This window comes from Condylura cristata, unplaced genomic scaffold (assembly GCF_000260355.1).
Source record: "Condylura cristata isolate star-nosed mole 26May11 unplaced genomic scaffold, ConCri1.0 scaffold00006, whole genome shotgun sequence".
NCBI lineage: Eukaryota > Metazoa > Chordata > Mammalia > Eulipotyphla > Talpidae > Condylura > Condylura cristata.
This window is the reverse complement of record NW_004567107.1, coordinates 15,634,362-15,647,256: the sequence shown is the minus strand read 5'-3', so window position 1 is coordinate 15,647,256 and position 12,895 is coordinate 15,634,362. Positions and strand designations below refer to the sequence as shown.

The 12,895-nt window shown below is 50.4% G+C and overlaps 1 protein-coding gene across 1 annotated transcript in view; it reads left to right on the top strand.

The window, feature by feature from the left end:
• SNX30 (sorting nexin family member 30) overlaps positions 1-12,895 on the top strand; it is an 87,124-nt gene that overhangs the window by 68,095 nt on the left and 6,134 nt on the right. The window contains exons 6-7 of the mRNA XM_004677951.2: positions 3,974-4,060; positions 11,276-11,428. Of these exons, the coding sequence (XP_004678008.1) occupies positions 3,974-4,060; positions 11,276-11,428 (240 nt within the window). The remainder of the gene's footprint in view (positions 1-3,973; positions 4,061-11,275; positions 11,429-12,895) is intronic.

The following is a 12,895-nucleotide window of genomic DNA, read 5'->3' as shown; positions in this document are numbered from 1 at the left end:
AAAATGGGGTAGGCTGGCTGTGCAGAGGTGGGGCTGAGGGACTCAGGTGTCACTGTGCACTTGGCTTTTTGGTTGACAGCTCCCCCTCGTATCAGGGACCCGGTAAAGTTCGGTGAGAAGCTGATGGTGATGTTGCCCTTCCACACCACTGAAGGCTCAGGCCCACTGGCCAGGGGCTGGTCTGACCAGTTGCATCAGCACCGCCTGTGTTGTTTGGGGAGGGAGGCCAGTATGCACAGGTCTCTCAACACGGGTGGCAGTCTTAGACAGTTTATCTCGCTTCAGAACCTGTTCCAGGGTTGGGCGACCAGACAGCAGTCAGCCTGGGAGCACAAGCTCTCCTGCAGCACAGCAGGCAGGGCCTGTCAGGTCAGTAGCAACCGGTCCCTGTGCCTGACCGTGGTCTGTGAAGTTCCAGCCACACCCTTGACCTCCTGTGGGGTCGCTGCTGCTTCCCTGCTGGCTACTGTGGCAGGAGTCTTAGCACAAAACCTGCTGTCAGCCTGCATAAGAAGGTGGCATGCTGGTCACTCCAGTTGAGGTGGGCAGTGACTTGAGGGGACAGAAGAAGGCCCAGAGAAGGCCCAGGTGATCAGGGCAGGCAATATGTCTGGACCCTGGGCTCCCACCTGACTTACGGGTAAGGAGAAGAGCTGCATGTAAGCTGTCTGAGCTGTGGAACTGACACATCTCCTGTCACTGTCCCTCCGTACATCAAGGCCTGGACAACCTCATCAGAGGACTCGGAACTGAATGGCAGGCAGGAAGCCCCACACTGCTGACTGACTCCTAAGACCTTGTTTTAAGAGTATTGCTAGCTTTAGTTATGACATTCTTGCCACAGATGCCGTGTCCCTGGAGTGACTCATTCTTCTAGTGTACATGTGTGGGGGGCATCCTCTGAAGGGACTGTTGGGCAGTGAGACCCTTTCTGCTGCTCCTGTTCTTCAGGGAGACACACTTGGTCTCCACAATGAGCATCATGTGTTTCTTTCTCTTGGATGGAGGATAAGGTTTTTGCTACTACTGGTACTGACCAATAGATTCAGATTATTTCCTGGACTCTGTGAAATCCAGCAAGGACCCTTGTCTTCTTTAAATTTTTAGAATTGTGCTGTCGCTATGGCGGCCCACCAGCCATATGTGATAATTTAAGTTTAAATGTGGTGGTGTGGAAATGAACCTCCTCCTATCTTTCTGTGTCCTCATAACAGGAAAATAAGTAAGTCAATAGAAGGCAGATTGACAGAAGAAAAATACCAAATTAAATGTCATACATCCCAAAAGTGCCATAATGACCGTGCCGACTGAGTGGCCAGTTTGCAAAGCTTTCAGACAAGCAAGTAATAAATCTGTGATGAACAGACAGGCTAAAAAAGTTCTTGAAATTTTGTTTTGGATAACTAATACAGTGAGTTAGGCAGCATGTTTATGTAACTCCTCCTGTCTTTGACAACAGGCTGTCTCTCATATCGCTGTAGAGAGGGTTCCCATCGCATGGAATGACTCCCAGCTTCCAGGGGGAATAGAGAGGAGGAGGCTCAGAAAATTCCTGCTGTTAGGACTGTTTAATTCAGAGTAATCAGTATTCCACTCTGGCACATCCTAGGGGCCGTCCCACAAACTACGTAGAAATGTAAACCCATTTCCTCAAGGCTCACCAGTGACATTTCAGAAGTTCACAGTTCAGGCCCTCCCTAGTGGCACAAGGGGTTAAGTCTCAGCTCCATGAAGCTATCCGCAGCCACTGCAGCACCGTGGATCCCTGTCTTTGAGGGCACAGCAGACCTCTCTTGACCACCTGCTGCTCCCCTCAGCAGTGTGTTCCAGTCAATCAGCCTGTTCTGCTCCCCACTCTGTCTCTCCTGAATCCTCTCACGCCCTGCACCTCTGGCCTACACCCAGCTCTTGTATGCATAAATAAATAAATCTTTAAAAATAAAAAGTTCACAGTTCACTGGGTTAGTGGCCAGTGGGGCCAGCGGCCTCTGTGTGACTGCAGCTCGTAGGCCATCGGGCATAAAGTTCTGGGAACAGCAGTGTGAACCTTCCTACTCACAGGGTGTGAGCGTGGGCAGGGAACTTCCGAGCACTTAGGAGAAAAGTGAGTGGCAAATAATGAAAAATAGCTGCTGCCAGTTGTACCTCGTGTTCTTTTCATGGCAAAACACTTCTTGAAGTAAATTTCGGGGGGGATGGATTTGATGTTCTGTTGACGCAGCCTGTTAGGAGGTGTTTCTCAGTTTTCCCGTTCAGCCCCTTTTAGCTCATTGTCAGAGACACAGATGCCCCCTCCTTGGCCCAGGAATGGCTTCTTTTTGTCCCCACTCTGGAAGGTCTCTATGGGCAAAGTGTGAGATTAGAAACTTCCATGGCAATTTGTGACTTCTGAGTTAGTGGGAAAGAAAATTCTCTTTACTCTTGATTTGCCATTTGTGATTCTACTAAAAGAGAAAAAAGAGAAACCTTGTGTGACATGGGTGTCCTCACTGAGGTCTTTTTTATTTTTAGAGATATTTTTTATTTGTTTATGCATACAAAATCTGGGGTACAGGCCAGAGGTGGGGGTGGGGTATGTGAGAGGATTCCCCAGAGACAGAGTGGCGAGCAGAACAGGCAGGGCTTAAATACACTGCTGAGGGGAGCAGTAAGCGAGACAGGAGAGGTCTGCTGCGCCATGTGGGTCAGCTCCCTGGCCAGGATCATACTCGTGCCATAGTGGCTGGCGATAGCTTGAGTGCGCTGAGACTTTAGCCCCTGTGCCACCAGGGAGGCCCCCTAATGGAGGTCTTAGTGACCGAGCTGGGACTGAGTGAGGCAGCGGAGGTGTCCAGGGCACAGACTTAGGGAGACCGTTACACTTGGGTGCTGATCTTGTAGTTGTCTCCTTATCTTTCCCACCCTGGGGTCCTGGTTTGCCTCCCCTTGCTCTGTCCAGGCTGCTGCCCATGGGCCCATTCACCATTCCCTCTGACCTGCTCACTGCACATAGCCTGGAATTCCAGCCCTGTCCATCACGCGTCAGCAGCCTTGTACAGTGATGTACTGTCCTTCACCTCACCCTTCAGGTGGGGGCTGTCCCTCTTAGCTCCTTCTGTTAAGGGGAAGGATGTCCTAAAGGAACTCTGCAGAGTCTTATGGACTCCACCTCCTACTCCAGCTTTCTGGATCCTACACTTACTCCAGTGATTGGAAACTACAACTCCCAGCAGTACCCAGGAGAGAACTGCGAGGACCCAAGGGCGGGGCTAGCAGGAATTCTGGGACATTTGGGGGATAAATAGGACATGATTGCATCTCGGGCGCTCTCGCTGGGGAAGCAGCCCTCCTGACCACGTGGCTCAGAGTGTTCAGTCAGCCTAGCCTTAAGGTATTCCAGTTACTTTGTATTCCACGCTCTTTCCCTGGGTTGTTTCCTATTCCTTTCCCCTTTTGTAAATAACCCATTATTGACCCTTTTGTATGCAGTATAACTGAATTGTGAACACACTGGTGAGGCCCCACAGACAGGTGGCCCAGTCCATTCTGGGCTACCCTGTAACACTTCATCACCTGGTCCAGTCATACCCAGAGGTCAGCACAGTGAATGGAAAAGGCCCGATGACCTAGACTTTTCCGTGAATGGTTCAGAGACCCCTGCGTTCTCCCTCCACACTCAGCACAGCCCAGTTCCCTGTACAGGGATGCTGAGAGGCCTCTGACCAGCGTGGCGGTGGACAGCTCCATGGGGCTCTTGGATTCTGTCACTGTCAGCATCAGCCTGCAAAGCTCTAGAAAGCTCGGGCCCCCAGCATGGTTCTCGCTCCCTCCTCCTCGCCTCACGCCTGCTTCTGCCAGGCAGTTCCAGAAGCACATGGCTGGGCTTGGGGGTGCTCTGACTTGGGGAAGGTGTGGTGAAGAAGCAACTGCCTAGGACTGGCAGCTCCTTTGTGAAATCTGTGCTGCTACCTGCTTCTCCCTTCTGTCCCCACAGAGCGTGTTGAAGAAGCGGGACCAAGTGCAAGCTGAGTATGAAGCCAAACTGGAAGCGGTGGTTCTGAGAAAGGAAGACCGGCCCAAGGTCAGGGGCGCTTCCGGGACCCAGATGCATTCAAATACACCGCCCCGCGCCCCCAGGCTGGGCTGTCACGTTGCTCCTCTTTGCTCCCTTTTATGTCTCTGGTGCACTCCATATATGTACTTGGCCATGAGCTTTCTGCTATCTCCTAGGAACGCCACAGGTTGTTCCTTTTGCCATAAAAGCATGTTGTGGACAGAAGAGAACAACCTAGATCAGAGTTGGCAAAGTGGGGTTGGCCGACTGGCCCACAAGCTGTACCCAAGCCGTGTGAGGGAAGTGCTGACCGAGACGTGACACTCCTCAGCCACCCAGGATGAGTGCTGTCACGAGTGGCGGGCAGCAGGTGGGCACACTGCACGGTGGGGGGGTGCAGGAGGGTGTGATGCCAGCAAGAGGTGGTCCTTTCCCACAAAGTGTGAGAAGCAGCTTGGTTTGACGTGCGCAGCCCCAGCGCTCTGGGGCTAGATCAGGAAAACCATTGTTCAGTGTGCCAGTGGCTTGGTTTTGTTGCCTTTCTCTTCTCCCAGCCAGGACTCAAAAAAGAAGTCCTGTTAGCAGCAGTGTGGCAGTGCTGATGATGGGCTAGTAAGCACTTTATGTTACTCATTTAGTCTCTAGATCAGGCAGGTCCCCACCGGGGGTTGTTATGCCCCTTTGAGAGATGGACAACCCAGGCACTGAGCGCTGAGCTTGGGGACGCAAGGGCAGTATCGGGGTTACCCTCGCAACTCCCGTTAGGCAACCCCACTCCTTTATGTATTGAGAAGGTGTATTTGATTAGAAAAAGAGGTGAGTAGGGGCCCAGATTTCATGGCAAGAGCATACGAAGCGCTTATCTTCCTGGGCTGGGGCTCTGGCTGCCACCGAGCTGGGATCGACCTGGGGAGGAACCAGCTTTGGAAATGGGCAACCCAAGCCCAGATGCAGCATGCTGAGATGCTCTCCAATGCTCTTTATGTCAGAGGCGGCACAGGATCACCCAGAAGGCCCAGAGGGGGGCGCTGCGCCTCCCCATCCATGGGTGAGGAAACAGGCACAGAGGTTGCTGTCGCCTGCCCTGCTCTGTGGATGGCAGTGTTGTTATCCAGGGTCAGGGCACAGCGAGCAGATACTAAATGCATGTTTGTTGCATTGCTTCTGTGTCCCCCGTAGGGATGACCCCCAGAAAGCGGAGTCTGTGTGCATCTTAGGGAGCACGAGGCCGTGAGGATTAGGATTCCTGCCTTTCACCCCATGGCTGCAGCTGGGAAATGGCCAGAGGCGGGGGGGGGGGGGGGTGCTCCTTTTTGTCCTGTAGCTGGCTCCTGTGATATTCTAAGCTTATGTCTTGGTGTCATTTAAAGGAATGGCCTGGGATACTGTTTTCTAGATGTTAACATTTCATGCTAACCATATAGCTCCCAAATATAAATATAGCAGTCACTTTTCGTGGCTGGGTCAGGAAGGAGAGATAGCAGCAAGTTCTGCCGCTGGCCCACGCTGGAAGCTGAGGACCCAGAATTAAATCATTCTGTCAGGTCATACCTGCTCAGCATTGAATATAAGCTTTCTCAGAGGCCACTTTTGTCATTTTAATGTCTGCTCAGCCCTGTCCACAGTACCTTTCCAAAGACGGGAGCTGAGGTGATGAGTAACGGGCCAAGTTAAATCTTGTTGGGACCCGCATCCTCCTTGGAGCAGGCAGAGCAGAGGGGCCAGCTGTTTCTGGCTCCTGCTTTCCATGCAGCTGAACTTGGGGCTCCACCTCATGAACCTGGAGCTCTGCCCGATTTGTTGGTCTGGATAATGCTCCTCCTCCTCCCGGGAGATCTTCCTGCACCTGCTGTTCTCACCTCCATGAGCAGCACTTAACTCTTGGCCACGGAGCCATCCTGTGAGCCTCTGACATAAAAGAGTCCTCCCAGCCAGTGAGACTGACTTGTAGATTCCAAACCTGCCCACCCCCTGTGCACACCTGCCAAACAAATGCTTTCTGGCGGGGCACCACACCAGGCCAAAACTAATTTTGCTACATGTTTGGCAATTGTGACACTTCACAACCAAGTGTGACAGTGTGGTGCCGGCGATTGTGACCCAACAGTGCAGGCAGCAGAAACAGGGCAGCAGCCCATCCAGGTGGCCGCGGGTTAGTAGAAGGCCCCGGATTTACAGTCCGATCAAATCCCAGCAGGGACTGACGCACTCATTAACCTTTGTGGGATTCCTGCGGGTGGTGGTTGTGAGGTTGTAACGTGTCTGATGTGGTCACACACCCATGTGCAGCTTCCACTTCCTGCACTCTCTCTAATCACCTCGAGTGGGGATGCTGAGAACTTTGCTTTCTGGGTTTCTTGCCACTGAGGGCTTCTGTGTTGTCTGTTAAAGGTTTTTTCCTGGGCACACTTGTTTCCAGGTGGCCCTGCCTTCCTGCTTCTCCCAAATGCCCATCTTCCCTGGTAGCCTGCCAGCAGCGGGTAGACACCTATTTAGGACGTGAGTACTGAAGGATTTGCTGTGCTCCTTGTCAGTGGTTTTGAGGTCCGCTTTCCAGAACAGCTGCTAGTGAGATGCACGCCAGGTGTCAGGAGTGGGTCAGGGCTGATTCTACACCAAGCAGAGGTGGGATGGCCGAGGCCCATTGCAGGATGCGGGAAGCAACAGATTCCTGCCGGAAGGTGGGGTGTTCACAAGAAAATTGGAACTGGACACGTTAACAAGCCTGAGAAGCCTGTTTGGAGGTGCTGCTGTGCAGGCTCTGCTGAAGAGTGAAGGAGAATTGAGCATGAAACCATGGAGAGCTAGCAAAGGCTGCTGGCTTCCCTGGGGCCCTGAGCGTGAGCTTTGCTGTGAATTTTATGGTGGAGGGGACCCTCAGGGCAAAGAGGTGAGCTCTGTGGCAGTCTGCTGCTTCTCAGCATGTGCTCAGGGTCGGCACAGTCTGCTGCTTCTCAGCATGTGCTTAGGGTCGGCACTCTCGAGGCCCTGAGCTGAAGACAGTGTTCAGATCCTGGAGTTGAAAGTTTTGCTCTAAGTCATAGAAGCTCAGCAGACCCTGAGATGATTTCCCCCTGAGCTTTTGCCTGTCTTGGCTTTCCTCATTCTGAGTTTGCAGTTAGAGAGATGACAGGCACATGTAGGGGCTGCATCTGTCGGGCTCACAGCCTGTATAAGTCTCAGAATTTGATCCTAGAAGAACATCCGTGTTTTAGTCGATTCTGTATTTGACTCTTTTTAATGCTACTATATTCAAGTGTTAGTAGTTAAAAATAAGAATGAGTGCCCTCCCTGGGTGGCACAGCGGGTTAAAGCACTGAGAAGCTTAAGCCACTTCTGCATGAGTTCGATCCCCCGCCCAGGAGCTGACCCACATGACACGGCAGACCTCTCCTGAGCCGCCCGCTGCTCCCCTCAGCAGTGTACTTCATTGATCTGCCTGTTCTGCTCCCCGCTGTGTCTGAATCCTCTCACCGCCCCTGCACCTCTGGTCTGTACCCCAGCTCTGTATGCATAAATAAGTAAATCTTTAAACAAAAATAAGAATGAACAAAGAAGGGATGTCAAGAGAGAACTCTTTATAAAAATCTTCCAGTTATCACTATGGTGATGGCACATGGGTGATTTGGTGATGGGAAAGCCAAGGGGATTGCAACTCAGTTAGAAAAATGTACAAAAATATGTAAAAATAAACTTATATAATAAAAAAAAAAGGCAAAAAAAAAATCTTCCAGTTATCTTTAAAAGGTAGAAAGGAGGGTGGCTGTTTTAGGCCCTGAACCTGGTGGCCTTGTACTGAGTTCAGTGTTGGCTGCAAAGGCTGTCAGGCACTTGTGTCACTGTGGAGTGAGGAGGTGTGTGGCTTGAAGGTAGTGGGGGCAGGGAGTGACTGTCCTGGGCTGTGGCTTCTCAGCTGAACAGTGGGGATGGGATGAAGATGGTGGGTCACTTGAAAAAAGCTCTTGAAGAAGGCTGTGAGCCTTTGAAAGCCCCATGCCTCCAGAATGACCAACATCCTGGAATGGAGAAGATTTAGTGAGTAGAAGGAACTGATCTTAAGGGCAGAAGTGGATGTAAGATTTCTTAGTGTGGAGTTCCCAGTGAAGTAAGGGCTTCTGTTGTTTGCAGACACTCATGGCAAGTGAGGACACATTGTGTTTTGCCAGTTTTCTCCACCGCAGCCCTTATCTCAGCTGGGGTGAGAAAACCAGAATCACGAGGTAGAGGTCACATCCCTCATCAACCACACACGTGGTTCCTGAGCCTTTCTCCCCTAAGTATTGGGACCGGGTCTGCCTTACACAGTCATGGGGGGCTTCATCAACCTACTGTCTTCCTGAGGCCAGTGACATGGCATCTCCAGCCCAGCTCCAAGGAGGAAACCAAGGCAGAAATTTATATTGTCGGAACAGCACATGGAAAGCACACAATGGTCCATTTTAAACGAATGGTTAGTGAGTTACATTAGCACCCTGCTCCCCAGTACACAACATGCCTAATCTCGTCCCCCATGACCCACCAGCGCCAGCAGCCCGTGTTTTATCCTGATGTTCTCCTGAGAGATAGGACAGCCAGTGTGAAAAATGCAACCTTCCAGTTAGGAGTTTTTGTTTTCTGGAGCCTTATCTGGCGATTTTTTCCCTTTTTGGTGTCTTGTGACAATCGGCCCCTGGTCATTAGCACTGGATATTCCCAACTCCTTGTCCTTCAGATACATGGTAATGTGGCTTGCACAGTACCTCAGACAGAAAACTAGGACATGGAGATAAGAAGGGGTGCTAGCTGGTGCTGGCCAGCGAATCGGTTTCATAAAGACAGCATCGAAAAAGAAACAAGTGGCAAGAAGGAGCCCGAGTGTGTGCTGCCAGTCTGCCTCCTCTCCACAGTCGGCAGCTCCAGTGACTGGCTCACGCAGGCGCTTCACCCCACTTCCTTTTTTTCTTGTCTTTTTAAGCTTTGCCTCTCATTCCTCTTCTAGCCCCCCGTATCTCTGGGATTCTGTGGCTTAGCTCTTCTGATTGACTTCCTGCTCTGTGCCCACCTGTTGAGCTGAGATGTGCTGACTCCTTCACTAACTCTACCAACATAGACCTCTCTGTGACTTCTACCCTTCAACCCTTCCCTCCTCGGCCCCCTCCTTCATTCCTTATGTAATTAAAAAAGTTAAATTATGGCAACATACACATACTTGAACATCTAAATCTTTTTCTAAGTATTCAGTTCAGGGTTAAGTAAATTCACATTATTGTGCAACCAACTTCTAGAATGTTTTTCCTCTTGAAGAACTGAAACTCTACCCATTACACAGGAACTCTGTATTCCTTCCTTCCTCTGGCACCTAGTGACTACCATATTACTTTCTGTTTGTATGAATTTGACTACGGGGATATGTGGAACCATGCTGTATTTGTCATTTTGTGACTCAGCTCTTTTATGAATGAACCATGATAGCAAGGTTCACTCAGGTTGAGCATGTGTCTGAATTTCCTTCCTTTTAACCGCTTTATAATATTCCATTATGTGTGTATCCTGCTTTTGGTTTGTCCATTATCACCTGTGGACAGACACATAAGTTGCTTCCTCCTTTTGTCTATTGTGAATAATACTGCTATGAGCATAGATGTACACATATCTTTTTGAAACTCTATTTTCAATTCTTCAGGGTGTATATCCCAAAGCAGAAATTGCTGAATCCTTTGATAATTCTATTTTTTATTGAGAAACTACTAGACCATATTCCACAGTTGCATCATTTTACATCATTTTATACCCACCATAGTGTGCGTGTAAAAGGAGAAGGCTCCAGTTTCCTGCCTTCTCACCAACACCTGTTACTCCCTGGTTTGGGGTGTGGGGTGGTTTCTCATGTAGGTTTGGTTTGCATTTCCCTGACAATTAGTGACATGAGGCAGCTTTTCATTTGCTTCTTCAGAGAAATGTCTTCTCAAGGCCTTTACTCATTTTAAAATCATGTGATTGGTTTTGTTGTTGAGATGTTTCAAACCTACAAGTGGAAGGAGGTCTCACCTCTGCCCAGCTGCAGCTACCTCCTGTCTGGGCTATGGACCTTTTCCCTGAGCCCTGGTGACTTGTGGGCCCTGAGTGCCCAGTCTAGAAGCTTCCAGCTCTTCTCCATCATCCTGTATCTTTCTTCTCACGTATAACTGGTTGCCTGATGTGTCAGTCTGGCTCCATCAGGATGATCTAATCTTCCTTCTGGTGTCTCTTGCATCTCCCTGATACCAGGGTGCCCAGGATGCCCTCAATGCCAATAGAAATTGGTGTTGAGTCTCTCTGATTCTCATAAAAATCTTGGGCTTCCCATGGTAGCCTAGAGGTAAAAGGTAGCATTAAAGCTCAAGATAACCTATTTTAATAATAGTTTATAATTTGGAAAATTTTTAAAAATGTCTTTTTATAAGACATGGACTAAAGCTCAAACTATTTTTGACTTGAGGGACTGCAAGTGACTCTTGATTAATGATTTATAGTACTAATATTGATAAGAGCTAAGAAATAATTGTTGAGTTCTTAATATATGTTACATACCACATGTTTTGTGCATCTTATATCATTTAACCTAAAAATACCTCATAAGGTGGACAGTGCTATGCAGAAGAAGGCCGAGTGTACACAGACATTTTTAGGTATAGACAGACTTCAGAAGGAACCAAAGGTCTAGAGCTCTAAATTATGGTGTTTCTTCTTTGTGTTTGTATACTGGGGCTATTTCCCCATGCGCTTCTGTTGTGCTAGGGTGGGTTTGAAGATTTGGGCCAGGATAGCTTTTTTTTGGAATTCCTTTTTATTATTTTTTAAAGATTTTATTTATGCTTACAGAACTGGGGTACAGGCCAGAGATCTGGTAGATGAGAAGAATCACCAGAGACAGAGTGGGGAGCAGAACAGGCAGATCTACTGAAATACACTGGGGAGAAGCAGCGTGCAAGACAGGAGAGGTCTGCTGTGCCATGTCAGCTCCCTGGCCGGGGATCGAACTTGTGCTGCAGTGGGTTCGTAGGGCTTCATAATGTGGTGCTTTAACCCATTGCGCCACCAGGGAGAGCCCCGGAATTCCTTTTTAGATTGAAATCCTAACTGCCTTCAAGTAAATGCTTCCAGAGGGGAGAGTATGTTTACGGCATTTAATGAGGCCCATGGCTTTCTACCAACGTGCAGAGAAGCATCAACACATGACAGAAGTTTCGTGTACAAAGCACGCATTTCTGGTTCCACTTGCAGGTGCCTGCAGATGTCGAGAAATGTCAGGACCGGATGGAGTGTTTCAACGCTGACCTGAAGGCTGACATGGAGCGGTGGCAGAACAACAAGAGGCAGGACTTCCGGCAGCTGCTCATGGGGATGGCAGACAAGAACATCCAGTATTATGAGAAGGTAATGAGCCTGCGGTTGGGACCACAGCCCTGCCGTCTAGGCCGCCTTTGTGAGAGCTGGGCCTTAAGCAAGGCCGCTGGGAAGCTGCAGGTGGGGCCTGGCCAAGCCACAGCCACCCTGTTCATTTTTACTTAGCGGCCCTTGCACATCCTTGCCCTGCTGTGCAGAAGCCGGCTGGGTCTGGCAGCAGCGGCCTCCAGGTGCCACTGAGGCTTCCCTGCACACACCCTGCTCACCAGATGCCTGTGGGTCCCGGCGGCGAGCTGCTGCCAGAGTCTGTCTGGCCTGCAGCCACAGCTGCTGGCTGTGACCCTGCATCCAGGGCCCTTTCCCTGCGCTGTGCCATGGGGTCCCTCTGTCACCTGGTAAAACCTAAGGGCCCGTGGCCAAAATACAGTTGGCTTAAAATTCAAGAAAAAAATCTTAAAGTGCTATTTGTGAATACCTGAACTACAGGTATGTAGGATTGCCAAGGAAAACTACTGAAAACAGCTGTATTCACAAATGGCCTTGATTTACGGGCATCAGGTTAGACACCCTGAGGCGCTAGGCCAGCGCAGACAAGGTTTGCTCCTAGAATGCACAGCTCCAGATCATTTCTGCTGGTGCATCTTGATAGTCCTGACCATAGTTCAACAGACAGACTTGCTTCATTCAGCGATTCCCTACCCAGCTAGAAGAATTCCTCTTTTTCAGAGGCGAAGGTGGCCCTGGCCGCTGAAGGGGCCCGTGTGTCCACACCTTCATTTAGAGGAGGGCTGAGGAAGCAGTCGGGGCCTGGCCTTCTTTCACCAGGCCTTAGAAAGGACCTTTTGAGAAGGGGGAGAGAGGGTGGCTGACTGCTTTTCTTGGTGCCATTTTGATGGAGCCCCTGTGGTGTGTCCAGCTGGCCCAGGCAGGGTGCAGAGGCCATCTCATTCAACCCTCACCAGAATACTGTCTGGCCAGTGGGTTTTATGACTCGGAAGCAGCAACTGAGCAAGGTCTGCTCACGGTTAGCCAGATTGTGAGTGACTGAACTCACAGGACTTGGTCTGCCCTGTCCAGTCTAAATGTCCCTCTCTGACACACCACTGGCGTGGGGACAGGGGCTGGTCCCCAGCAGCCCTGACTGTGCCAGGTGGAAGGGCCCCCTTGTGCCCCTCAGGTAAGGCCTCTCTGAACACAGTTGCCCTGTCTCTTACCAAAGGCAGCAGTGTCTCCATGCGCCTAAGTGCCCTGTCCATAAAGGTCCCACCCTTCAGGGTCCTTCCAGTGGGACGTCCTTCCCTGCTGTTGTGGACTTAGTGAAGCAGCGGGCACCCGGGTACCCAGCACACACTGGCACGTGGGCACTCAGTGAATGCAGCTCTCTTCTCTGATCCCTTTGCCCTCCCTCTGCTCTTCCGCAGTCTCCCCAAAAGCCCAAACCCGACTTGGTCACATGCGTTCCTCACTCCTCTTGGTGACTGATCCCACTGTCCCCTG